General features: G+C 42.4%; 1 protein-coding gene across 1 annotated transcript; it reads right to left on the bottom strand.

The window, feature by feature from the left end:
- STPG4 (sperm-tail PG-rich repeat containing 4) lies at window positions 1-26,205 on the bottom strand. Its single transcript, XM_043511493.1, has 6 exons — window positions 26,173-26,205; window positions 25,137-25,397; window positions 23,576-23,640; window positions 22,297-22,351; window positions 3,687-3,791; window positions 1-2,334 (listed from the first exon to the last, which is right to left on the bottom strand). Exons 1-6 carry the CDS (start codon window positions 26,203-26,205, stop codon window positions 2,218-2,220), a joined length of 636 nt encoding a protein of 211 aa, XP_043367428.1. The 3' UTR covers window positions 1-2,217.

Raw genomic sequence — 26,205 nt, forward strand, 5'->3', positions numbered from 1 at the left:
GTTTGTGTGTTGATTTAATCTCCCTAATCCCCACCTGCATTTCACCATATAAAGCCTGGTTGCTCTGTCTCTTTGCCAGTGCAATATATTTTACCCAGTGCAGTTGGCTTGAAGTAGGCCCTTTAATGGCCTGAAGCCCCACAATTCAGTGTTGGGCAGGGGTCTTATGCAGGGGGAATGTTACCACCAAAGAAGGCTTTTAAGCCTTATTAGAGACAAGAAAGCTATTATTAAAAGGTGAAAAATGTTAAGAGTTTGTTCATGTCATTTTCACTTTATATTTCCAGTCCTGCAGTATCACATACATGTAAAGTAATGTATATACATGTGTGAGTTTACCAGAGTAATCCAACAAATACAGAGATGTAGCAGTGTGCACAGAACACTACATTCATTGCATGCATTAAACATACAAATCAAAGAAGTAAACTATTACCTTGAGGGGCTAATCAAGAACATCTGCTGCAGTGGAAAGCTTTGTACGGTTTTTTTTGCTTTTGCATGAGGAAGACAGAACCATGGTCCATAAGAACAAAATTCCTCCAGTAATTAAAGAATGTTGTCATTACAAAAAAGTGATACAGACTTCCCTGTTAATATGATCTCAGATCAGCAGAGACTTTTCTCCTCTCCTCTCTGCCAGGCTGACCAATCAAACAAATATTACTTCCCCAGATCTCAGCTTCAAGTTTCAAATCTCTGTGTCTCAGTAGGCATTATCTCCCAGTAACTGACACACATGCCTCAGAAACTCAGTGAAGTGGGGCAAACCCTACTTACACTGTTTAAGTATTTTTAAATGGCTCTCTCAACCCAGGGCTCCCCCTTTATTATTACCTAATCTCCTAATCTCACTGCAGTCAGAATTCTATCCCTCTACTAAAAATGTTAGTGCTTTGCTAGAGAGCCAATATTTTATACCTTATGTTAACCTTTTTTTACACTACCCCCCGCCCCCGGATATTAGCAGTAAAAACAAAAGTGCTGATGTCTTGGACAAGTCATTATTTGCTGGACTTTTATTCTAGCTTTCAAGGTAATGAAACCTAACACCAGTAATGGAAATCATGCATAGCTGAGATTAAGTAACATTTCTAGATACTGGCAATAAAGTGGTAAAAAACAAACAGTGATAAATTATGGTTCTATAAAACTCTATCCTGTGAGGTGCTCATTCATTGAAGCCAGTGAGAGTTGAAAGGTCTCAGCACCTCGCAGGACTGAGCACTAATATGGCAAAACTCTCAATGATTTTAAAAGTATTTATGAAAAGTACTTTTTACTCTTCTCCTGCTTAAAAATGGTTGAACCAGTTTTGCTCAAACTTTACAATACAAACACGCAAAAAGTCACCTTTGGAAAGAGACTAAACCTGAAAAATTTCAACTCAAAGCTGAAAGATATAAGAAACTGGAAATGGGCATCAGAATAAAAACATTTAAGCAGCCTTAGCTATAGCAGTCACTGCTATTCCTGAAAGAACCCCTGGTTCGGAAAGGTATTTAAAGCACATGTGCAACTTTGAGCCTGTGTTGGTTCCACTGAAGTCAATGCCCTAAATAATTCACATAATTAAGTACCTTGCTGAAGTGGGGCCAGAAAGTGTGTTTCCATTTTTTCCTTCTTTCATTTATCCAAGATATATTTTTTAATCTTTTCTGATTCTCCCTTTCTATTTAGCACCTTATTTTTCTGTTACTTATTTCCTTTTGAGATATTTGTTTTTATTGCTGGTTTTCTTTGATTCTCCTGAAACTTTCCCCTCATTATTAAATACTTTTTTCCTCTCCTTCCCCACGATCTCTTTCTCCTCTAACTCCTCTGTCTCTCCTTTCATTCTCTCCATTACTTACAACTTCCTTCTCAAATCTTCCATCTACCTCTGGTCCAGTTACCTCCTGCTCTCTTTGCACTCCAATGCTCCATGCGGAATACTTAAATATGCATATAACACCTTACAAACATGAAATATCACAGCACATACTGTGGTTGCCACTGAAGAGGCAACATTTGCCAGTGGCTCCCCCGCTTTGTCTATACTTAGCACATTTATTTCCTGCTCTATCTCAGTTCCCAGTGTGTTAACTGTTGGCAAATACCAAGTTTCTAATGGAAAGAGCCATCATGGGCAAATACATAGGGGTGAAGACCGGGTTTCTAAGGGCGGAGGGAGAGGATGTGGTTTTCTTTTAAAAGCAGGTACTTTGACAGTTTATTCTAAAACCCAAATGTGTTGCTAAAGAAGATGCTGTGCTCGTGACCCAGGCTTGCAATAGTTCGTGGTTGCTTTGGAAACTGCCTTGTGGGCTCATAAGCTCCTGGACCTGGTATTTTCTATAAAAATGAAAGAAACAAGTAAGTAAATGAGGGAGATGTGTGTGGAATAAAGAACAATATACCCCATTAGTAGCATTGCAAAAGGAAAATATGTGTCATTATTACTACTTGTAATATTTATATTGCACTAGTGCCTAAGGCCACAAATAGGGATCAGGCCTCATTGAGCAAACACGGATAATACCTAGCTCTCACATAGCACTCTTCAGCTGTATTTGTCAAAACACTTTGCAAATGGGGTAGGTATCATGATCCCCATTTTACAGATGTGGAAACCAAGTCGCAGGGCAATGACATGACTTGCCCATAGTTACCCAGCAGGCCAGCGTCAAAGCTGGGAATAGAAACAAGATCGCCCAAGTCCCAGTTCAGTAATCCATCTTCTAGGACCTGCTGCCTCCAATAATAAAGAGATGGTCTAGAAAGAGCTTACAAAGACACCCCTATAGTTTAAATATTTATGCATGCGTGTAACCCAACTGATTTCAATGCATCTGCTCTTGTGCTTAAAGTTGCATATTTGCATAAGCACGTGCAGAATCAGGGCCAAAGTTCAAGATGAAAAACAAGAGGTGGATATGGCAGTCTGGCAGAGGAGAACAAAGCAACAATGAGATGATTCTGATCAGTGTAATAAGGAGCAGTCATATCACAGCAGCTGCCTGGTCATAGTTAAGTGTTTTATAGAATACTGCATATGCTTTATTGAAAACATAAACCAATGCTATTTAACATGTGACATGGCTCTACCAAAGAAAATGAGATTGTGAGAGGGAACAAGCTCTATTCCCAAAGCTTATTCCTACTCAGAAACCCCATAATTACCTTTCACTTTCTTAATGTTTTAGAAGGCCACAATGGGTGGCCTATGACTCCTCAAGTGTGCAATCACTTTGCACCTCTTCATCAGGCCACACTGACTTTCCTCAGCCTCTTGTATTCTCACATAACAATGTAATTTAGTTTCTTTCTTTCTCCAAAGGTTCTCTCTGTCTCCCTCCTCACCCCGCAAGAAAAGTTTATAAACCAAACTCAAACAACAAACCTATTCCATATAGGCCACCCAATAGCTGGCAGAGAACTAGGATGACTTTGGGTGGCTACCAACATAGGCTAGATTTACCCCAATGGCTGAAAAGGGGAAATATTCCATAGCTCACACTAGTTTCCAAAGTTTTTTTGTAGTTCACATTTCTTTGAAGTGTGTTCTTTCTTTAGTCTAAAGTCCTACCTTTCTAATCTGTCTCAGAGTGATACTTTGTAACTGTAGCTTTAAACACTGATTTTGCATGATTAATTTCAAGCAGTTGACATACCCTAGAGATCAGTTCATATTTCAGACTACTTACTGAACGGACTGGCTGTAACCTAGGCACTTTGGACTGGAAACACGAAGATACAGGATGAAGTGGTTTTCCCTTCATTTCATATTCACCTGGCCCTGGCCCTTCTTTCTACAACACAACCAAAAGTGGATTTCTTAAAGGTGCATTCCCTCCAGCTGGAACAGTTCATAGCTTTTCTTCCAGTGTCAAATGAAGGTGAAATATTCTGTTTACATATTTTATCTGATTATAATAATGAACAGTGTTATACTACATAGAACCCACACTAAGTGCACATGTACCATTTCTGCCGTAGCCTTTCATCCTCCAGCCACAGTTCCTATATCAGAGCAGCTGAGCTCAAATAATAAATGAGCTCTTTAATTAACCAATTAAAGAGGGCAGGGCTACACCTAGAACTATCGAGGCCTGTCAGAGGGCAGGCAGAGGAGGAATGATTGGAGCAGGCTGGTGGTGGATCCCTGGAACAAGAGCTAGGTGCTCAAGGAGGTGACCCTGCGGCTGGTGTTCTAGAAGGGGGGTAGGGCTGCCTGAATGAGAACTGGCCCTGAGAAGGCAGCTGGCTGGCCCCTGGAAGGGGAGGCTGTGAGCCTCTAGGACACAGGATGAGCTGAGGAACTGTCTACTAGTTATGTGCTTATGTTTGGACGAATAAACCTCTCTAAAGGAGAGTGGGCATGGTAGCGAGTGCTGCGTCATATCCCTTCATCACATGGAGAGGTCAAGCAGTCCGGGGGGCATGAGCAAGAGGACTGTAACTGCCTGTGGGTCCTCATACCTTCCAAGTTCTTTATGCCTGGGATAGGCACAATCTACCCTAAAAGAATTCTGTAATCCAGTAGTTAGGGCAGCCACCTAGGAGGTGGGAGACCCCCCTGCTCCAGCCACTTTCATTGTTTCTCCACAATGAAACAGCTTCAAGAGGAGAGCCTGAGAGCATCCCATAGCTCAGTAGTTAGAACACCCTCCTGAGAGGTGGTGGGAAGCCCTTGTTCAAATCCTTTCTGCCCCTTTGGGAAGAGGGGGAATTGAACCTGGCTCTCCTACATCCCAGGTGAATGTTCTAACCACTAGACTAAAAGTTATAAGGTGGGCACCTCCACCTTTGGCTATTTTGTGTGGACCAGGCACATGCCTAACTCATACCTCCAAGGAACACCTTAGGTGTCTAAGCTGCCTGACTCCAGTTGATATGTTGCCATTCATGGACTGCTAAGCAGAGTAGGTGACTGTCTCCCTGAGAATGGTGGAGCTTAGCAGCTCCCTTTTTGTCAACATCTCCTATCTTAGGCAGCTCCCCACCTAGTGTGCTGGCTTTTGTGGATCACATTCTAAGGTGCCTCTCTCTCCCCATTCATTTTATAGAAGCCAGAGCCTAACTCAGCTTTGTGGATCAGTGTTGTTCCTATGATTTTTCTAGGTTACTAAAAGTTAGGTGCTGTGACATTGAGCATTGCAATGCCCAAGTCCCTTTGGGGCTTTGGGCCCTACAAACTATATTTTGTTTTGTGAATGACATTTTGACTTCAAACAGCAGTCCATCTTCACTCTTGTCTGTTAACCGCCATCTTGAGGAGGTGCCAGGAGAAAGTCCTGTGCCCAGCAGAGAGCTAACAGTGGAAAGGGATCAAGAATCATTGAATTGTATGGTCTTCCATTCAAATGGAAAATCTAAGACAGTGAGCTGTCCATTACATAGGGTAAACTGTGCTTCCAGGTGGGCTTGCGACCAAGCAACAGATCAGCTGATGTGGGACCTGAAGCAGCTCAAAGTGGTCGCCTGACAAAGAGGACTGCAATTTTATAAAAAGGACTCGCTCCAGCAAAGAAAAGGGGGAGCAACAACTGGGTAACTGGGCAATAAAATGACAGATGATAATGTTGATAAATGCAAAGTAATGCACAGTGGAAAACATAATCCCAACTCTACATATAAAATGATGAAGTCTAAATTAGCTGTTACCCCTCAAGAAAGATTATGGAGTCATTGTGGATAGTTCTCTGAAATCATCCACTTACTGTGCAGCGGCAGTTCAAAATGCAAACAGAATGTTAGGACTCATCCAGAAAGGGATAAGTAATAAAACAGAAAATATCGTGTTGCCGCTATACAAATCCATGGTATACACCTTGAATACTGCATGAAGATGTGGTCGCTCCATCTCAAAAAAATATTGGAAAAGCTTCAGAAAAGGGCAACAAAAATTATTAGGGGTATGGAATGGATGCCATATGAGGAGAGATTAAGAAGACTAGGACTTTTCAGATTGGAAAAGAGAATTTGGGGTGATATGATAGAGGTGTATAAAATCATGAAGGGTGTGGCAAAAGTAAATAAGGAAATGTTATTTACTCCTTCTCATAACACAAGAGCTAGGGGTCACCAAATGAAATTAATAGGCAGCAGCTTTAAAACAAACAAAAGGAAGTATTTTTTCATACAACGCACAGTCAACCTGTGGAAATCCTTGCCAGAGGATGTTGTGAAGGCCAAGATCATAACAGGGTTCAAAAAAGAACTAGATAATTTAATGGAGGATAGGTCCATCAATGGCTATTAGTCAGATGAGCAGGGATTGTGTCCCTAGCCTCTCTTTGCCAGAAGCTGGGAATGGACAACAGGTGATGGATCACTTGATGATTACCTGTTCTGTTAATTCCCTCTGGGGCACCTGGCATTGGCCACTGTCAGAAGACTGGATACTGGGCTAGATGGACAGTGAAATCTTTGGTAAGCTTATACACAAAAAGGAAGCTTAAAAGATCTTGAAATTTGGACAGATGACTAAGGAGGAGTATAAAAATACTGCTAGAGCATGCAGGGGTGTAATCAGGAAGACCAAAGCACAACTGGAGTTGAAGCTAGCAAAGGATGTGAAGGGTAACAAGAAGGGTTTCTAACGGTAGGTTAGCAACAAGAAGGTGGTCAGGGAAAGTGTGGGATCCTTACTGAATGGGGGAGGCAGTCTAGTGACAGATGATGATGAGGAAAAAGCAAAAGTACTCGATTTTTTTGCATTGGTCTTCACAGACAAGTTCAGCTCCCAGACTGCTGCACTGGGCAGACCATTATGGGGAGGAGGTGAGCAGCCCTCAGTGGTGAAAGAACAGGTTAAGAACTATTTAGAAAAGCTGGACATGCACAAGTCCATGGGTCCAGATCTAATGCATCCAAGGGTGCTGAAGGAGTTGGCTGATGGGATTGCACAGCCATTATCTTTGAAAATTCATGGTAATCAATGGCTCAATGTCTAGCTGGCAGCCGGTAACAAGCAGAGTGCCCCAGGGGTCGGTCCTACGGCCGGTTTTGTTCAACATCTTTATTAGACTGGATGATGGGATGAATTGCACCCTCAGCAAGTACGCAGATGACAGTAAGCTTGGGGGCGGGGGGAAGAGGTAAATATGCTGGAGCATAGGGATAGGGTCCAAAGCGATCTAGACAGATTGGAGGATGGGCCAAAAGAAATTGGATGAGGTTCAACAAGGACAAGTGCAGAGTCCTGCACTTAGGAAGGAAGAATCCCATGCACTGCTACAGGCTGGGAACCAACTGGCTAAGCAGCAGTTCTGCAGAAAAGGGACCTAGGGATTACATTGGATGAGAAGCTGGATACAAGTCAGCAGCATGCCCTTGTTGCCAAGAAGGCCAACGGCAAATTGGGCTGTATTAGTAGGAGCATTGCCAGCAGATTGAGGGAAGTGATTATTCCCCTCTATTCAACACTGGTGAAGCCATACCTGGAGTATTGAATGCAGTTTTGGTCCCCCCACTAAAGAAGGGATGTGGACAGATTGGAGAGAGTCCAGTGGAGGGCAACGAAAATGATTAGAGGGCTGGGGCACATGACTTATAAGGAGAGGCTGAGGGAACTGGGGTTATTTAGTCTGCAGAAGAGAAGAGTGATGGGGGATTTGATAGCAGCCTTCAACTACCTGAAGGCAGGTTCCAAAGAAGATGGAGCTAGGCTGTTCTCAGTGGTGGCAGATGACAGAACAAGGAGCAATGGTCTCAAGTTGTAGTGGGGGAGGTCTTGTTTGGATATTAGGAAATACTATTTCACTAGGAGGGTGGTGAAGCACTAGAATGGGTTACCTAGGAAGATGGTGGAGGTTTTTTAAACCATCCTTAGAGGTTTTTAAGGCCCAGCTTGACAAAGCCCTGGCTTGGATGGATTTACTTGGTGTTGGTCCTGCTTTGAGCAGGGGATTGGACTAGATGACCTCCTGAGGTCTCTTCCAACCCTAATTTTTTATGATTCTATGACCAGAGGCAGAATAATCCAGGATGTCCTGTGGCTCTTAGGGTGGTGAGGAAACTGAGGCAGGAATCTGCATGCAGATCTTGCTTTTTCTGAAGATAGGCAGTAAAAAAAGATATGTATAAGATCATGTGTGTAAATTATTTTTTTTCATAGTCGGTTACGTGACTTCACTGTCACATAGCCCTTGTAGGGGGAAGCAGTAAACCAGCGGGTCTGCAGCTTTGATAGGACTCAACAGCTGCTTTGGGAGAGCTGGAACTAGTTTCTGGGCCCTAGCATTTAGACTGTTGGGTCGCACGAGCAAGAGGGGTATCAGACATGGGGTCTGCACCTGGAGCATGTGATTAGAGGTCCAGCACCAGAGAGACACTGCCTAAGCTCTGCCCAGCCTGAGCAAGCAAAGAGCACATGGGACACAAGCCTAAGTCCATACAGCAGCCTGGTGAGTGCCCACCAGATGGGCCATCCAGGGTTGTAACAACTTCTTGTTCTCTTGTGGTTTTGGTAGCTTACATTATGATAACAGATGAGATTTTTGTTTCCAGGCACTTAAAAATGCATGTGTTTAGGCTATAGAGAGTCCAATATTGGGTCAAGTCCATCCCTAGTGTAAATCCATTGAAGTGAGTGGAACGCAGGGGTAAGCTCTATCAGAGCTGAGGAAGCTCAGGTGCTTGCAGAAGGCATCTCCACAGCATAGGAACCACAGCATAAATAGACCTATTTACTTTACTTGAGAGCAGAATTCAGCCTTAAGTATATAAAAAGAGTGCATAAGACAACATAGAGCAATGCAAACACCTGAGAATCATCAAGAAAATTAAACATACCTTACCCACATTTGAGTCACTGTCGTCAGCCAGCCTGAAAAGGACCCCCCCCCAACACACTTCCCTCATCATAGAGCATTGGGGATACACTGTGTCCCATGATTGTCACAAGCTCACGTAATTCCACTGTGCCCAGCTGAGCAGAGTTAGACTGTGAGTGAAATTTTGATTCCATTAAAAACAATGGGAGTTCTGCCATTGACTTCAGTGAAGTCAGGATTCACCCAGTGTCAAATTTCTCACAGCTATGCTACTGTAAAAAAAATGCAATTATTTCTCACTTAAATTAGAGGACAGCAGTAGCCACAGTGGTTATGTGCCTTGAGTGACTCATGGACCTTCTGTTGGCCATCAACAGCAAACATAGTTTGGGGCTAGATAAACCCTTAAAATGCATAGCTTGAATAGTTTGCTCAAAATATTTTAATCTGATATGAATTCTCTTAATGTTTAATAGCTCTTTGAAACTAAGTAATATGGCACCAATCACACACTGAAGACCAAGCACAGATGTTGATTAAAAGGGTTTTTGGCTTAATGTATTCAGTTTTAGTACTTTGGCTTTCCAATATGCCTGGAATGTACCTGTAGATTCAAAACCTCCCCAGTGCAACTACTAGAATGTGAATGAACCAAAGAAAAAATATTTTCTAATCTAAATGCCAAACTACTATTATTAGAAGTGAAAGGAGAAGATGGTTTCTCAATTCTGATGACTCCCTAATTTTAATGAGCTCTTCAAACCATGCTCTTATATTACAAGCCATCAACATTTGTATATTGGAGAATCACCCAGCTTTTACACATACAAGTAAGTACACATAAGCCAATGCATGAGAAAGGAACTACTCATATGAATAAAGGCTGCAGAATCAGGCCCTTAGGGCCAGATTCTTAAAGGCATTTAGATGCCGTTGAAATCTCACTAGGCATCTTTAAAAATCTGGCCGTTAGTATATAGTACTGAGTCATGGACCATTTCTTCATATAGAAAAGTAAATGCATTGGAATAGAATTGCTATCACATAGAATTGCTATAGATTATCATCTGAATCAGTTAAAGTAAATGTAATGTCTAAGTCACAGCAAATGTTTTACTAAACATTAAATGAATGGTGTAATGAAAACAAGAAGCCGAGTACTACTTTAACTCCCAGTGCATCACCATCAAGCAATTCTAAAATATTTCATCATTGTGTAGGCTGCATTCAGACTGCTTGTAATAGCTAGGCATGATGAAAGTGACACAAAGTTGTTGTGTAATTTATGTTCCAGTTCTTGTTAAACTCTTCAAAACTACTGTATGAAACTAATGGGATCATCATGTGAGGTTAAAGTTCATAGAATCATAGAAGATTAGGATTGAAAGAGACCTCAGGAGGTCATCTAGTCCAATCCCCTGCTCAAAGCAGGACCAACCCCAACTAAATCATCCCAGTTCTCAACAAGAACTAATTAATTGCTCACTGCTCCATCACCTGAATTTTGATACTATTTCAATGGTATGTTCAAGTAGAGCCACAAGATAACCTTTTCTGAACAGCCAGATTTACAAGAGTAGATGGGCCACTAACGGGATTTATAAAAGCACCTAAGCAGGTCAGGCTCCTAAATCTCATTGACAGACATACGGCTGGACAGCAGAACTATGGCAAACATCAAAGAAAATGTTTATATCCAAACAAATACTATTTTGATAAATTTAAAAAAAAAAAAAAAAAAAAAAAAGAGGGCCTTATCCACCACTGAGTTCTCTAATTTTATTCTGGTAAAACACCACGGAAAATCAATAGTTATACCACCATACAGTTAGAGCATAGTGGTGAATCAGGCCCTACATGTTCATGTAAACATAGTATGGATAGAAATGTTTTGTAAAATTGTTAAAATAAAAAAAAAAAAAAAAAAAAAAAAGAGACTAATGTTGGGGTCTTTGTTACCAGACAACGTAGCCAGTCCTCAGCTGGTAAAAACTCATGCAGCTCCAATGAAGTCAGTGGAGTTATACCAGGATCTGACTTAATGTCCCTTTCACTATCTTTGGCCACGTTTACACTACCCACCAGATCGGCGGATAGTGATCGATCTATCAGGGATCGATTTATCGTGTCTAGTGTAGACACGATAAATCGATCCCTGATCACTCTGCCGTCGACTCTGGAACTCCATCACGGCGAGAGGCGGAAACGGAGTCAATGGGGGAGCGGCTGCTGTCGATCCCGCACTGCGAGGACATGAAGTAAGTGATTCTAAGTCGATCTAAGATACACAACTTCAGCTACGAGAATAGTGTAGCTGAAGTCGATGCATCTTAGATCGATCCTCCCCCTCCAGCGTAGACCAGGCCTTTGATTACTTACATTTAGTTACACACACAGACAAAACTATAATAAAAGAACATTATTAAGATGGCAAAGTCAAGTACTCAAAAGTTAGGAAATGCCAGAATTAACATTGCCTATGCAAGCTTAACTTGGCCCACTAGCGCAGCGTGCACTATGATATGGTGTAATTATGTGATCACATACTATTTTCTTCCACAGGACCTCTGCATCATTTTGTGCACAGGATGGATGGTGCTCACTGAATGAGCAGCTATTCAGTATTTCCTTTTCTTCTCATTCAATGGGTGGTCCCTGGCCTTATCTGCTGCATGCTATTCAAATCCTGCTCTGAAGAGAGAATGATTAATTTCCTCATGGGCTTTTCTATGGCACTCATCACTATCGTATCTGAGTGCTTCACAACCATTAATGAATTTATTTTTGCAGTACTCTTCTGAGATGAGGGTAGAGCCATCCCTTGGGTACAGTGAATCAGGGTGACCACCCTGGGCCCCGCACATGGGGGGGTGTCCCACGCTTCAATAAAATAGTGAGGAGGTGGGCGGGCAGGTGAGGCAGGAGGCGGGCAGGTGAGCCGGGTGAGGAGGCGAATGGGGAGATGAGTGGCAGGTGGGTGGAGGGTGAGGAGGAGAACGGTGGGTGGGCGTTTGGGGGGTGGTGAGGAGCAGTGTTCCCTCTAATTTTTCCCACCCATGTGTGGAATGAATTTTGTTATGTGCACCAATATGGAGGTGATGTGTGACATCACCTTCATATGGATGCACATAATAAAATTCACGGGGCTGGGGGCTGAGGGGTTCAGAGTGTGGGAGGGGGCTCAGAGGTGTAAGGGCTCTGGGGTGGGGCAGAGAGTTGGGGTGCAGGGGTTTGAGGGCTCCAGCTGGGGATGTGGGCTCTGGGGTGTGTGGCCAGGAATGAAGGCTTTGGGGTGCAGGAGGGTGCTCCAGAGCTACGGCAGGGAGAGAGAACTCCCCCTGGCTCTCTCTTCCCACAGCAGCACCTGGGCGGGGGAGGGGCACCGCTCTCTGCCGCGGCAGCTCTGGGGCTGGGGCTGCAGGATAGGTGCCCCACCCCCAGCCCCAGCAGGTCCAAGCCGGGGCTGGGTTTGGGCTGGGGAGGGCTGCCCTGGCCGCGCCTGGGGCTGGGCCACTCCAGCTGCACCAGCCCAGCAGGTCCAGGCGCCATGGCCGCAGCAGAGTTGGGGTGGGGGAGGGGTGCCAGAGCCCTGGCAGGTTGGAGACAAGGCTAGGTGAGGGCCGGGGGAGGGCACCCCTCCCCCGGCTGGTCCCCAGGCAGGTTCCCTGAGTGCCTGCATGGCGCTAAATAGGCTGCTGCGTGGCTGCGCAGCTTACAGGGAACTTAGGTGAGGAGGTGAGCAGCAGCCACTGGCAGCCCCCCACCAGAATCTTCCCCTCCCAGTAACACCTCCTGCCGCGCTGATCAGCGCCTACGACCTGCCATGGACCAGAAGTTTCGTGGCATCAGGAGGTGCTGGGGGCAATGCAGTGCACTCGGGGGAAGAGGCAGAACTGGGTGGGGAAGAGGCAGGGAGGGGGCAGGGCCTTGGGGGAGAAGGGCGGAGTGGGGTGGGCCTGGGCGAAGTACCCCCTGGCAGATTATAAATTTGGAGCCTATATTCCGGGCCCCGCACCCCCTAGGGACAGCCCTGGATGAGGGGATGTTATTAACTAGATTTTACAGATTGGGAACAGAGAGACAGAGTGGCCCAGCCAGTCCCAATTCCCCCCCTCAGCCCTTTTGGTTCCTCATCCAATCTGTCTCCCACCCACCCACACCCCACCCCACATTGCCGCCTTGTTCTCAGTCCCAATCCCTTTATCCAGTCTCAGTCTCCCTCATCCCTGGTTCTTTGTCCAAATTTCCCCCATGCCTGACTCCCTGTCCCAGTCTCTTGGCCCAGCCAGTCACAGTTTTCCTCCTTCATCCTCATCAGATATGTCTCCCTGGCCTTCCACCTGATTCTTCCCATCCCAGTGGTTTCCAGTCTCCTTCTTCAGCCAATGCCAGTTTTCCTCCTGCATCTTCATCAGATCAGTCTCCCCTCTGCCTCAGTTCCTCCTCCCACATCCTATTGGTTCCAAGTCTCCTTGCCCACCAAATCCCAGTCTCCCCACCTAGCTCCTCATCTAATTCAGTCTCCCTCCACCCACTAGCTGCCAGTCCCCATTTCCCTCTCTAGCTCCTAGGCCCAGTATCTCGCCCATCCCAACTTCCAATCTCAGTTTTTCTTCTCCCCCATACCGGCCTCCAGTCCCCCACTTGCTCTTTGTCCAAATTACTACCACCATTCTCCCACCCCTCTGGTCTAGCTCTTGTCCCCTTTGCATTGGAATCAGGCAGCTTCTTCTCCACAATGCCTGGGCCCAGCAGAGGGGACATAGAGTTCTTGTTCTGGTGCCAAAACTACAGCAGCTCAGAGCTACAATTTTCAGGGAAAATCTGCTCAACTCTCAGCTGGCCCATACCCAGTGTAGACAAAGTCTTCAGAGATTTAGTTGCAAAGCTGTAGTAAGTCTCGACTGAGCATGGGCAATGTAACCCACCTGCCTTCTGGGTGTGATGTTCTGTCCCATCTAGTGGTACGAGACCACTTAGAGAGTGAGATAAAGTGAGTCTGCTCTACAGTCTTAGCTAACAGCCAGTTGGCTTTTAGCTCATGCGGTAGAGACTCATGCTTTAAGTGCCAGAGGTCCCACGTTCGATCCAGTCCACCGACGACCGGCACCTGTCAGTGTTACAAGTTTGGGCTCGTCCAGGATTTCAACTGGGAAGACTCTGAAACTCAGGACGTGCTTCCTCACCTAGGGAAAGTATGTAACCCACACACATTCTGGATGTGGAATTCTGTCGCATCTAGTGGCACTGAGACCACTTACAGAGAGATAAAATGAGTCTTCTAACAGCCAGTTGGCTTTTAGCTCATGCACTAAGCTCCCAAGGTCCGCGGTTCAATCCTACCCACCGATAACAGGGGTCTGTCAGCGTTACACAAACAAAATTTTTTCAAAAGCCTATAACTTGGCCAAATGTGCGGGGATTTTCACAGGCATGGCAAAAGGCATGTTCCTGATGCAAAGGCCACTGCCTGCCAAATTTTACGTTCCCACTCCCAAGCATGGTATTGCTAAAATTTCTCAGAAAAAAGGACACCAGCAATTTTAACACATTAAAACAATGAATTTTTCCCTAGCCTCATTATTGGAAATGCCTGACTTTTTTCCAAAAAATTCATCGCAAGCAGGCACCAAGCACCCAGGTTAAATTTTGGCAAAGTTTTGAGCAAGTGAAAACGGGGTCTATAATGCTACAAGCCCATCTATAATATATGGTGCTTGATGTTTTATGCTGGAAGGTTATGTTTCTTACAATTGCTGAACTCTGTCTGATCTTTTAATTATTCTTTGCATGTGCTTATTTCTCATGTTACTCTTTTTTTATTTCATAAATAAACAATTGAGCCAGATCCTCAGCTGCTGTAGATTGGCATATTTCCACTAAAGTCAATGGAACTACATTGATTCACACCAGATTAGCATCTGGCTCATAATATAAGGGTCTAGAATTTTTCAGCTCATTTGTTTTATAGCTTTCCAACCAATTGCAATGCACGAATGAAATATTAATTTATAAGAATGGGCTTAGTTCAAAAGTGAAATAGACAAAGCTATCTTGCCTCTCCCTCCTCAATCATGAAAATAATGCAATGTAACAAACCACCTCCCGTGCACTAAATCTAGATCCATATGTGGAGCTGAAGTATTGTAGGGTGTTTACCAATTCTGGTCCTGTGCACCTTGTAAATTCCCATTAAGGGCCTGATGCTGACCTCACATCAGTTTTACACTGATGTAACTTCACAGAAATTACTTCTGATTTACAGTGGTGTAAGAGGACCATCAGGCCCATACTATTAATGGGATTTTATATAAACTGGGAATTTAAATGATGCAGATGGCTTTTTTGCAGGACATCAGCACTGGAGTGAACTTCCCCCTGAGCCATTTTCTCTCTTCCCCTCCCCCCAACTTTGCCCCACTTTAAGCCCAAACCTACAACTTTTGCACAGCCAAAATTTCCACTCCAGTCAAGCAAAGGAAACAAGATCAGACTCTTAAAATTAGCTTCCAAATATAACTTTTTAATTAAAGGCTTAGGAAAATAGACAGCAACTTTAGGGAGAGAAAAAACACTGGCATTAAAGTAGCTCATTGTAGATATGTCATTTTGTTATTTTATATTTTCTTTAAAATATTTTCCAATATTCATTTCATTCTCACTGAGACATAAGTTCTAGCCTATATTTTGTACAAACCATTCTAACTTCTTAGATTCTGTTCCAGACATATCAAATCTGAGTAACATTGATACAGACTAACACGGCTACTACTCTGAAACCTATTGATCAATTATGACAACTTTGCCTGCCCCTGGAGGAATTTCAAGATATCAGCCCTATCTTGAAATGAAAACAAGCCTTTTATGAACAACTGAAATGGATATTGCAATGCTTCATACCATTAAAATAACTTATACCAGTCAATTTTAAATGACTATCTGGCATAAGTGGTTCTGATATGCCACACTTCAAACAAAAAGTATGGTCTCTAAAATTTGTAAATCCAACCAAATCTATTTATATCCATTAGGTAGCTTAATGTCTGCTTGTTTATTTTCCTTCTGTTCTTATTTTAGCTTCTGTCATGTTCCATCAAGCATAAAAATAATGCTTTTTAATGCATTTGTACCATTTCATGCTTTTTCATGTGTCAGTTGATTTAGTTTGTCAATGGGAAAGGTTTGTGAAGGTAGGGTATTGTTCAGATCACAGGAAATTTTACTTGGCCATCACATTTTGACATTTGACAAGAAATTAACTAGAGGAAAGAATAGCTATTGAGAAAATGCCCAGTGACAGAATGTAGATGATTTAAAGCCAATTTCATGAATGACATAAGCTCCATTTAAATCTAAAATGGCATGAGAGATACACAGAAAATATTTGCAATATGCCTTTGCAGTCTTATCCAGATCTGATGTCTTACTGCACAATCAAATATTCGTGGTATACTATTATAGGCTGAAACTCCATATATCAAAGACCATACCTGGGAAACTGGCCTTTAAAATAAATGACAAAGACTCAAACTAGAGAGACAAAAATAACAGGATAAGACAGCTTGAAATTAGATGGGATTCATTTCTTAAATAGATGCACTATTTTCCTTAACTTCAGTTTCATGATATAATATTTATCCTGTTGATAATTTACAGCAATAAACCAGGTTTGTCTGAAACAGGTAAACTTGGATCTAATATGAGTGGCAGTCAATGTATAAAACTATGGTCAGTAGATATGGAAGAGGAAAAAGGGTTAAATGATAAGGGTAAAAGTAGGACAGAAGTGGCAGATGACAAAACAGCTTCTGAATGAAAAGCATTCTGAAGAGTCAGCTGTGCAAGTTAGACTGGTACTTTGGCAGATCTGACTTACATAATAATTGACACAAGCAGCAGATAAACCAAGCTGATGCTGACTTAGGGCTACAAAGCTATCATCAAAAGGAGAATTAATGCCCTTTCATTTCAAAGTGTGAAAGAGAAAAATACTTGCCTATTGTTCTGCTTTTCTGAAGATATCATTCTGGCAGGATTCTCACACCTGGATCTTTGCTACTTAGCGTGAAATGATCAGGAATTCTTCAATTCTTCAAGCATTTTGACCCCTAAGGTCTGTGGCTGACACATGCCATCTTCTGCTAGAATATACAATGCCCCCTAATGTCACAGTCACTTCCTGTGTTGAGAGATGACTTTTCCAGGATGATGAGGCAATTCAAAATGATTAATTATTTGGAGGGGCTCACTGTGGTTCTTCCACACTCCTGGTGACATCTCTATGTATGCTCGCATGCTGTCATGGTCAACTCTAAGATGATGAAGCCATGAGCAGGGCCACCAATCTGGAATGGTTTTTAAGCACTCAGCACTCTTCCTTTCTCCTTTTAAAGAAAAGGCCATTGGGTAGGGGGGAATTACTCACTAATACTAGCACCAAGAATAGCAAGGTCTTCCAATACTGAGAATTATGGAGCAGGCAGTGAAGTGCCAAGTGGCCTGCTAAACACAGGCACTTCTGTATTGGGAAAAGAGCAATCTGAGGTGCTGAGAGAAGAGAGCCATGTGCATATGCTAAGAAGGCAAAGCATATTGAGACAAGCGCTGAAGAGGCTGGGGCAAGTGCTAATGTGCAGAAGGGCTGGAGCAGGCACTGAAGTGCCAGAACACCAAGGAAACAGGCACCGAAATGATACTGAAGTGGACGGAGTGCTCAAGGCAAAGACCTCATAAGTTAGGTAACTGCTTTTGGACTAACTGGAAGGGAAGAGATTACGAAATGCAAGGGATCTCATTTGGCGGCTGCTGGAGTGATGGAGACCTGCAGGATCTGCTTAGGGATCTCCACTGACTGCATTGCTGGACAGGGACCATAGGCTAGTTTCAGACACCAGGTTAGGTCTGTAGTGCTGGCAGCTGGAAAAAACATGTTGAGGCCCAATCCACTGAAGTAAATGGAAGTTTTGTTAGTGCCTTTAATGTAAGCAGTGTTTAATGAAGGATCAGGCTCTTGTTTCGTAAGATGAGCAAACGTGACTCAAGAGTTATTGATTAAGTAATAATGTTTGATGGGAAAAGTCATCTTCTGGCAAGTATTGACTATCTGGAGGAGCTGAGGACCCAAGGTGAAAGTCATAGCCTTTAATCCAGCCAGCAATTAACTACTAGAGTCATTACCATTACAAACATTAATATATAAAAGCTAGAATACCAAATAAAAACCAATTACTATTTTATATGCTAAGCAACTGAACTGCAGATAGCTATGAATGTGGGACTGTTAATAGTACTGGCTTTTTTCCTAACAGTTAAATCAACCAACCAAAAAGCAGGACTTCATTCTGCATATACTGCTAGGTTTATAATTAAGAGTTAATATGGAACACTGACACATGGTTTTTACAAAATCCTTTTCCTGACCATAACTACATTTTAAGCCTCTCACAGGATGCTGATATATATTTATGAAATTGAAAAGCTAGCATCATACATAACAGCATTGAGTATTGCTAGTGCACTACTGTATTTATGCTAGGGTAAGATTAAGAAGGGCAGCAATTGCTTATGAGATTTCATAGGGTATATGATTAAAAGCCTTATTGAGATTAATATTATTGATCCAACTGTGTGTTAGTCTGAGGTTAAATGAGAACATTTCTGACACAGAACAACCACCTGATAAATAAACAGGAAGATTGACAAAACCATCTCCCAAGCAGCAGCCAAACAGATCTAATCTATCAGCAAAGTACACAGGTTTTGACTGCAATTCTGAAGCTGGAGGCAGAATTTTAAAGGATGTTAAAGCTCATTTGTTGCAAAATACTGTATGGCAGCTGTATCAATAACTCATTTAAGGAGATGCTGTTTTCAAAGAAAGGCTCTTTTATCACAAAGGGCCACCTGGCATGGAGAAGTTAATGAGATCCTAGAGGATTTTCAAATAAAAGGTTAACATCTATTTGACAGTGGAAGAATATCTCTTGATAATTTACACTAAACACATCCTTTGCTGTACTTCACATACAGTTGCTCAGCATTTGCTGGGAGTTTTATTTTTTAAAGAATGATGTTCCTTCTAGAACAGATTGATGAGTAACACAAATAGATGGTTTAATGAGTCAAAATCCTCTTCTAGTCCCCATTAGGAATCTGAAATTGCTGATATCTGTACATTCTGATCTTCTATAGATAATATATTTAAGCCCAAAGAAAAGGGTGCATCTTCTGAGATAAACACAACAAGAGTGACAGATTTAAGCATAAATTCCTGAAGGGGGAAAGGCAAATAGTACAGAAGCATTATCACTGCTGATACTGGCTCTTAATCAGCGAGTCAGCTAAAATAAATTGCATTTCCAGAGGATCTCCTTGATAATATATTTTACCAAAGTAGTTTCTGAATGTCTCTCTCAGGGCTTCCAGGAGCCATGTGTTAATAACTGATGAGACGGGTTGGGGGTGAGTTCTCTGCCTCTGATGAAGCTCACCTCATGTTAGATACTGCAAAAAAACACCAGAGATGATGAATCCATAGAACTCACAAAAATACTTCCAAAGAGCAAATGTTTTGCCTTTGGAATGAACCAGGCAACACTCAGCATCAGAGGGGTTGGACTAGATGACCTCCTGAGGTCTCTTCCAACCCTAATCTTCTATGATTCTATGATCCTATCAAACGCCCCTTCATACACCACCTTCCATGTTTCAAATTACATAAACTGAATGCTATGCACAGTGTATTTTTCCCTCCTCTGTTATACTTGGGGAAGAATAATCTGTCACAGCTCTGCCTACTCTTTTCCCTTTTCTGCCAAGGGGATCTCAGAGGAATACATGGCAGTGCACTCCCCAGACCACTGAGGCTGTACTTTTGCCATCCTTACTTGAATCATACAAGGTGGTGGAGAAATGGCTCCTTGCTCCCTCCCCATCATGCATGTGGTCTTGTGAGGAGCAGCTGGACCACAATCAAGCCTGTAATACATGTAGTCTAAATTATCTCTTGTGATATTGTATCAGTTTTTAAAAATCACTTGCATCTGTTTTCAGTTTGAGTGAACATTCTCTGCAAGAACTACCTGTTAAGAAAGGGATCATAAGCAGGTGTCCAATGAGTTTTGACATCTCATCCCACTGTGAGTTATTACCTTCCCTTGTCTCAAGCTGCACATCTGAGTTTCTCGCTGTTAGACTGAAGGGTCTCTTTTTATAGATTCCAGATGTTTGTGGCTAACTGCATGCAAGGCCCATTTTTGGACTGCCTGTGTAATCCATGCATGAGTCACAGCAGTGAACTGTCACCACTGTCTCCAACCATGTACTATAGAACTACTGTCTTCCCTTTCTTTTATAGTACAGTACACTCTACTCCGTGAATCACCTTTAGGTAAAAAATAGGACAGATGATGACTCTGTGTTCACTTAACAACAGAGAATCGAGAATAGGCATCCCATAATTACAACACCAGGTTTAGTGGCATTGTAATAAACTGCACAAAAGGAAGCGTGAATGGACAATAGTATCACTGGAACTATGGGATGTCTCGTAATTATCAGCTGTAACCAAATTAATAAGACCACTGAATAAGCATTTAGTAATAAAATATGAAACTTCAAAGCTCAAGTTTAGTCCCTTACTCCTGGGATAGCAAAGGACATGGTTGGGCACTGAACGCAGGGTCTTGTGTCCTACTGAAGAGTCCCCTCTCACCCACTTGGGAGCTGTACTGGGGGCTCTGAAAGGAATCTTATCCAGACAGTTCATCAAAAGAGCAGTTATTTCCAGGGTTCCACTCCTGCAAAATGCTTAACTTTATACTCATGAGTCGACCCATTGACATAAATGGGATGATTCACAAGCTTAAAAATTAATCCTGTGTAAGTATCTGCAAGGTCAGGGCATAAATTGGGTGACAGAAAAGTGCCCAGAGTATTCCTGGAGGGAAGAAAACACAAACTAAACCAAACATCTTTAAAAAAATACTGTGTGTGAGAAAAAGGGTGTAGTATATGAGTGTATAAAGCTTGTTTAATACACAATGGCAGGCGAGGTCCAGAACTGACTAAGTTTTGAGTAATCACCAGTAGAAGTGCATCAAGCCAGCTTTTTCTTTACTGGAGTTCTGTGTATGGAGGATTCGCTGGCTCAGGCCCAGAATTCATGGGGTAGTGATCCCCTGCTGATTCAAAATGATGGCAGAATTGCACATGAGTACTTTTATTCTATGTCTGGTTAGAGTAGTTGACAATTTAATAAACAACATATGGTAAATTTTAAGTGAAATAATGAGGTAGTGGAATTATCATGGGCCTGATTCCTATCTCCCTAAGTTTAAATCAGGAATAATGCAATGGAAATCATTGGAGATTAGACACACGGTGCAGGCTCAAGAGGGAGGAAGCCTGTGGTGACCCTGTGACAGGCTGGTATCATAAAGAATCTTCCATGCCTTCTTTTGCTGGATCACCCAGTGTCTTTATTTACAGTGTTTGTGCAGTTCCCAGATCCCCCAACAGCTAGTGACCTATAGACCCTCCCCAGGATCTCCTGGCTTTTGAGGCCTCCTTCTTTGGTAAGGAGACAGCAATACCACCCTCCTGTCTCCTCCCTGGCCAGCCTTCCCACTGAGGTTTGCCCAAGGCTTTTATAGCCCTCTCGTGCTTCAGCTCAGCTGTCAGCACTTAGCTCAGCATGTTCCTCTGAGCCAGCCCTCATTAGGGCTTGCAGCTAGGCTTCCTGCTGAATACCTGTGTCTGTACTCCTGGCCAGAGAGCAGGCTACAGCCAGCATTTTGGCAGGGCCTTAAAGGGGTTTACCCCTGCCCTGCCCCAGAGATACACAACTGGCGAGATTAGAATCAGGCCTAAATGTTGCAAATGGTGGAAGTATTTTAAGCTTTATTACAGTATAATGCAAGGGAGGAATTTTAACTAATCATTCTCCTCTCACACTGGCATGATGCATGTCCAACCTCTCATTTCCTTTCTTCACAAGCTTGTGAAGAAATATTCATATTTTCAGTTCTCGAGTCAATTACTCATCTTACCGACGTCTCCAGAACATACCTGCCAAAGAAGCAGTCCAAAGCTTTGAAGCCCTTACAGTATTTTCTCTTTCATTTATTTTTTTCCCAGTGATATGTTGAATAGCAACAATCTCTGTTGTTTTATAGTATATCCACTATGCATGGCTTTTGAGACTGAATAATTGCCAAAGCAAAGCTGAGGTGTTTAATAATTTTCAAAAAAGTCATTTTGGCCCTGGTCCTGCAAACACTTAAGAACATATGTCACTTTTCTCACATGAATAGTCTCATTGTAGTAAAAAAAATAAAATAATCTGCTCATGTTCATATTACTCATGAGCTTAACTGTTTGCAAGATCAGAGCCTTAGCATACTCAAAATACTAAATATACTATAAAGCCATAAAGACCATCCCTTAAATATAAAAAGGAACTACAAGATGTGTTTTCCCCCATTAGAGACCCCCACACTTTTCATCATCAGTGAATATTTGTCTACATAGTACTTACAGGAGTGAAGTAAGTTGTTGGGAATCTTTGAACTGCAGAACGAAACATAAATTGCCTGAGTTTTGAAAAAGAAGCAATTAAGGTCATTTGAGACACACTCTTACTGCTACTTACAGTTTCACCAACAGTTTCCACCTGCTTCTATTTCAGTATAAGAAAATGTATCTGTCATTCTTCTAAATCTCAATAGGCAATATAACAGAAGTCTGAGGGTGGCTATCCTTCAACAAAAAAACTTCAAAAACAGACTCCAACGATAGACTGCTGAATTGGAATTAATTTGCAAACTGGATACAATTAACTTAGGCTTGAATAGAATGGATGAGTCATTACACAAAGTAAAACTATTTCCCCATGTTATTTCTCCCCCCCACCCCACCCTCCACTGTTTCTCAGATGTTCTTGTTAACTGCTGGAAATGGCCTACCTTGCTTGTCACCATGAAAGGTTTTCCTCCTCCCCCCCACCCCCCGCTGGTGATGGCTCATCTTAAGTGATCACTCTCCTTACAGTGTGTATGATAAAACCCATTGTTTCATGTTCTCTGTGTGTGTATATATAAATCTCCCCACTGTATTTTCCACCAAATGCATCCGATGAAGTGAGCTGTAGCTCATGAAAGCTTATGCTCAAATAAATTTGTTAGTCTCTAAGGTGCCACAAGTACTCCCATTCTGTACTGATGAAATATACTGTGAAACTAAGAGACTTAACCATATCTTTCCCTAGGTATATAGAGAAAGATAGCTAAACCACTTTTATTAATGATAATTCACTACTACTACTACTACTACTATCTATAAAGAGCCCTATTTACAAACTCAAATGATGTAGGTATCTTAATTCATGTTTAGGCATCTGCAGATGGAAAAGGACTGTTTTTCAGACGCGCTAAGTACAAACAACTCTCGCTGGAATGAGTATTATGGCCCCAATCCGGCAAAGCACATAAACTCATGCTTAACTTGAAGCACATGCTTCAGACCCTGAAGTCTATGGAACTGAAACATGTGTTTAAAGTCAAGTACATACTTATTGCATGGGGATGGGCTTAAGCATGTATTTAAATGCTTTGTCGAATCAAGACCCTATCACAGAGATGGGAGTCAGGACACTGACTATGGGGCTGATTCATTGAAGTTAATGGGAGATTTCAATGGGCGTTGGATAAGACATAAATGGGAGTTGTAGGTGCATAGTAGCTCTGAAATTCAGGTAAAAATACATGAAAATAAAACAGTCTAAGAAAATGAGAAAATAAGAACACTGATTTACTTACTTGGATGCAAACTTGGGCACTGGAACAGGGAAAAGATCATACTGTCCTGGTGCAGTGTCAATATCCTGGAAGGAATGGGTAGTACAGACAAGACAGTGACAGGTAATCAAGGTTTGACTTCATATTATTGATTTCTTCACTAACATCTGCAGTCACAGACACAACTCTCATTTAAATCAACAGGAAAGGTATGCATGTATCTGAGGATGGAATTTGGCTCATATACCAGGCCCATCATTTTGTATTGCTATGTTTTAAGGGTCTGATCCTACTCAGCTGTAGCTCCCAATGAAGCCAATGGCATATAGAACCTTTCATCTAAGAAATTAAAACCTCATTCTGATTGATTAAGCCTTGCAGCACTCCTCTGAAGAGCAGAAGAATGTTTATACACACTTAAACGTAAACATTTTTTAGAGTAGGATGCTGAAAAACTAGATTTAAATTATGTGGTTAAATGTTCAGATGTGGAGGGAACAGATGCATTTGTGAATACAGGTGTGCACAGCTGCAAAACCTCCACAGTGGCTAGTCCAAGCAAACCCATTATATTGGTGCCCCCAGCTGAAAGACTCAAAGTTCATATGTAACTTACTCTTACTCTCTCTACCCACTCCACTGAAACTACTATGTTGTGCCAATTGATGAGATGGTTCAGACAGAGGATGAAGGCATTTCCCCTGGCAATTGCAAAGGTTAGAGGAAGAGAAAGAAAGAGAGCCTACACTCAGTGTTCTCATCCACTAGACGAGGTAACGTTTTGTTTGTATTATAAGCCATTTTAGGAACATGAACCCTGTTCCTTCTTCCCCTATGGCAGTTCTGCAGACATTACTAAACCTGGAGATTGCAGGTGGCATGAATAATACATGAGCAAATGGTGGCCAGGATCTTCCGAGGGCCATTTGAGGGGTGCAGAGCTCTTTTACAGGGGGATCCTATCTCCTCCACATCTAGCTAGGGATGGAAGCCCCTCTTGGCCTCCTTTCTGCCCTAGGTACAGAGCAGGTTGACATGGAAAGGAGAGACCGAAGTCCCAGTGACAGCTATATCACTCATTGGAATCTTGAGGGGGGCTGGGAGCCATCTAAAAAGTCTAACCCTTTCCTATATTTGTTGCAGAATTAAGGTGTCTGACAAGAACAGGCTAAGAAGATCAAGGTGGCTGGAGCCTATCAATCAACCAGGATCAGCTGCTTTTTATACCGAGTAAAATGAGGGAGCGGGTGGGTGGGAAGGCTGGACACAGAGAAAGAAGTTCTTATTCCAGACTGCACCAGACTCCAAAGGTTTCTTCTCACTCAGTGACTGTTTATACTCTGGGAGGACCAGTGGGTGGGTCTGAAAAAGCCTAGCTTGTGACAATAGCACTCGGAGCTTGTCTAGTCTGGGATCAAAGGTACATTTTTAAAATATGATACCAAAACCATATAAAATAATACATTTTAAAGTTCTAGACAGAGCAAATTGTATTTAATGTGTGCAAGCTGGGAGAGGTGACCTTAGGCTCCCCCTATCTTTTTTCATTTAGAGATAGCTCTGACCACTATTTTGTTTTTACCTTATCTTTAAAACATAAGGTGTTGGGACTTTTCCTTGGTGTGCTTTTAAACGAATATGTAGCTGGCTTTTGTCCTGCCAAGTCTACAAAGCTCAGAGGAATGTATTTATAAACATCTGGTAGCGTAAGATCAGCTGTTGGTTGGAAGATGGAATATCTCTTTCTGCCTTCTCCTTTAAAATTATATGTCGCTTTCACTGGGTTGAGCTGGGCTTCTTCAATAAAATCCCGTACTATATAAGTACCTGGCGTAGGTGTTGGCTAGTAAAAACAAACATTATTTAGGCTGAGATTCTTGTGCAGTTCTGCATTTCTACTAAAAGTGTATTTGAAATGTTATTTTGAACTGGCATTTGTCTTTGTTTTAATTAAATCCAGTCATTCAATGCCTGACAAATGCTCACATTTCAGAAGTTATTGGATCCCGGTCATTTCATCTGTGAAATGGTTAATGACAAATATTTCTTTTTCTAAAGAAAATCATTAAAACAGCCAATTGAACTATCAGCATGATGTTCTAACATGTAAGCTATCCACAAGAAGCATCTTGCTCTTGCTCAGAAAGACCTATGCCCAAGAGCTGCAATCAAGCCTCCAACTTAAATTGCTGTAACAACAAATTCCTACTTTTCAACATGATTGACAAGATAGTGACTGCTTCCTCACTTCAAGGGACCAAACCACAACTGAACTGGAACACACCATTTGAATTACTGTTTTCTTCTTCACTTTCTACCAGTGAAAACATCCAATTTGTGTTAGGTACAGAAAAGCAGGAGGAAAAAAGATACAAAAAATAATGGCTACAGAACATTTTGCTGTCAGTCCTGCCATAAAATTTAATGGCGTCAGATGTGCTTCTCAGTGGAAACTGCTGATTTGCTTAGGGCTCTCTTCAGCTGCAAATTACCCCTGTGGCTGCTGGCCTACAGAGGTCTCTGAGTATTTTGCACTCCACAGCCACAGGGACTATTCCAGACTGCAAGAGGTTTCTTCTCACTCAGATGCGGCTGAAAGATGAGGATTTTGGATTTACCCAGATGCCCCGAATCTGCTTCTTTCTCAACAT

Source organism: Dermochelys coriacea, chromosome 3 (assembly GCF_009764565.3).
Source record: "Dermochelys coriacea isolate rDerCor1 chromosome 3, rDerCor1.pri.v4, whole genome shotgun sequence".
Taxonomy (NCBI): Eukaryota; Metazoa; Chordata; order Testudines; family Dermochelyidae; genus Dermochelys; species Dermochelys coriacea.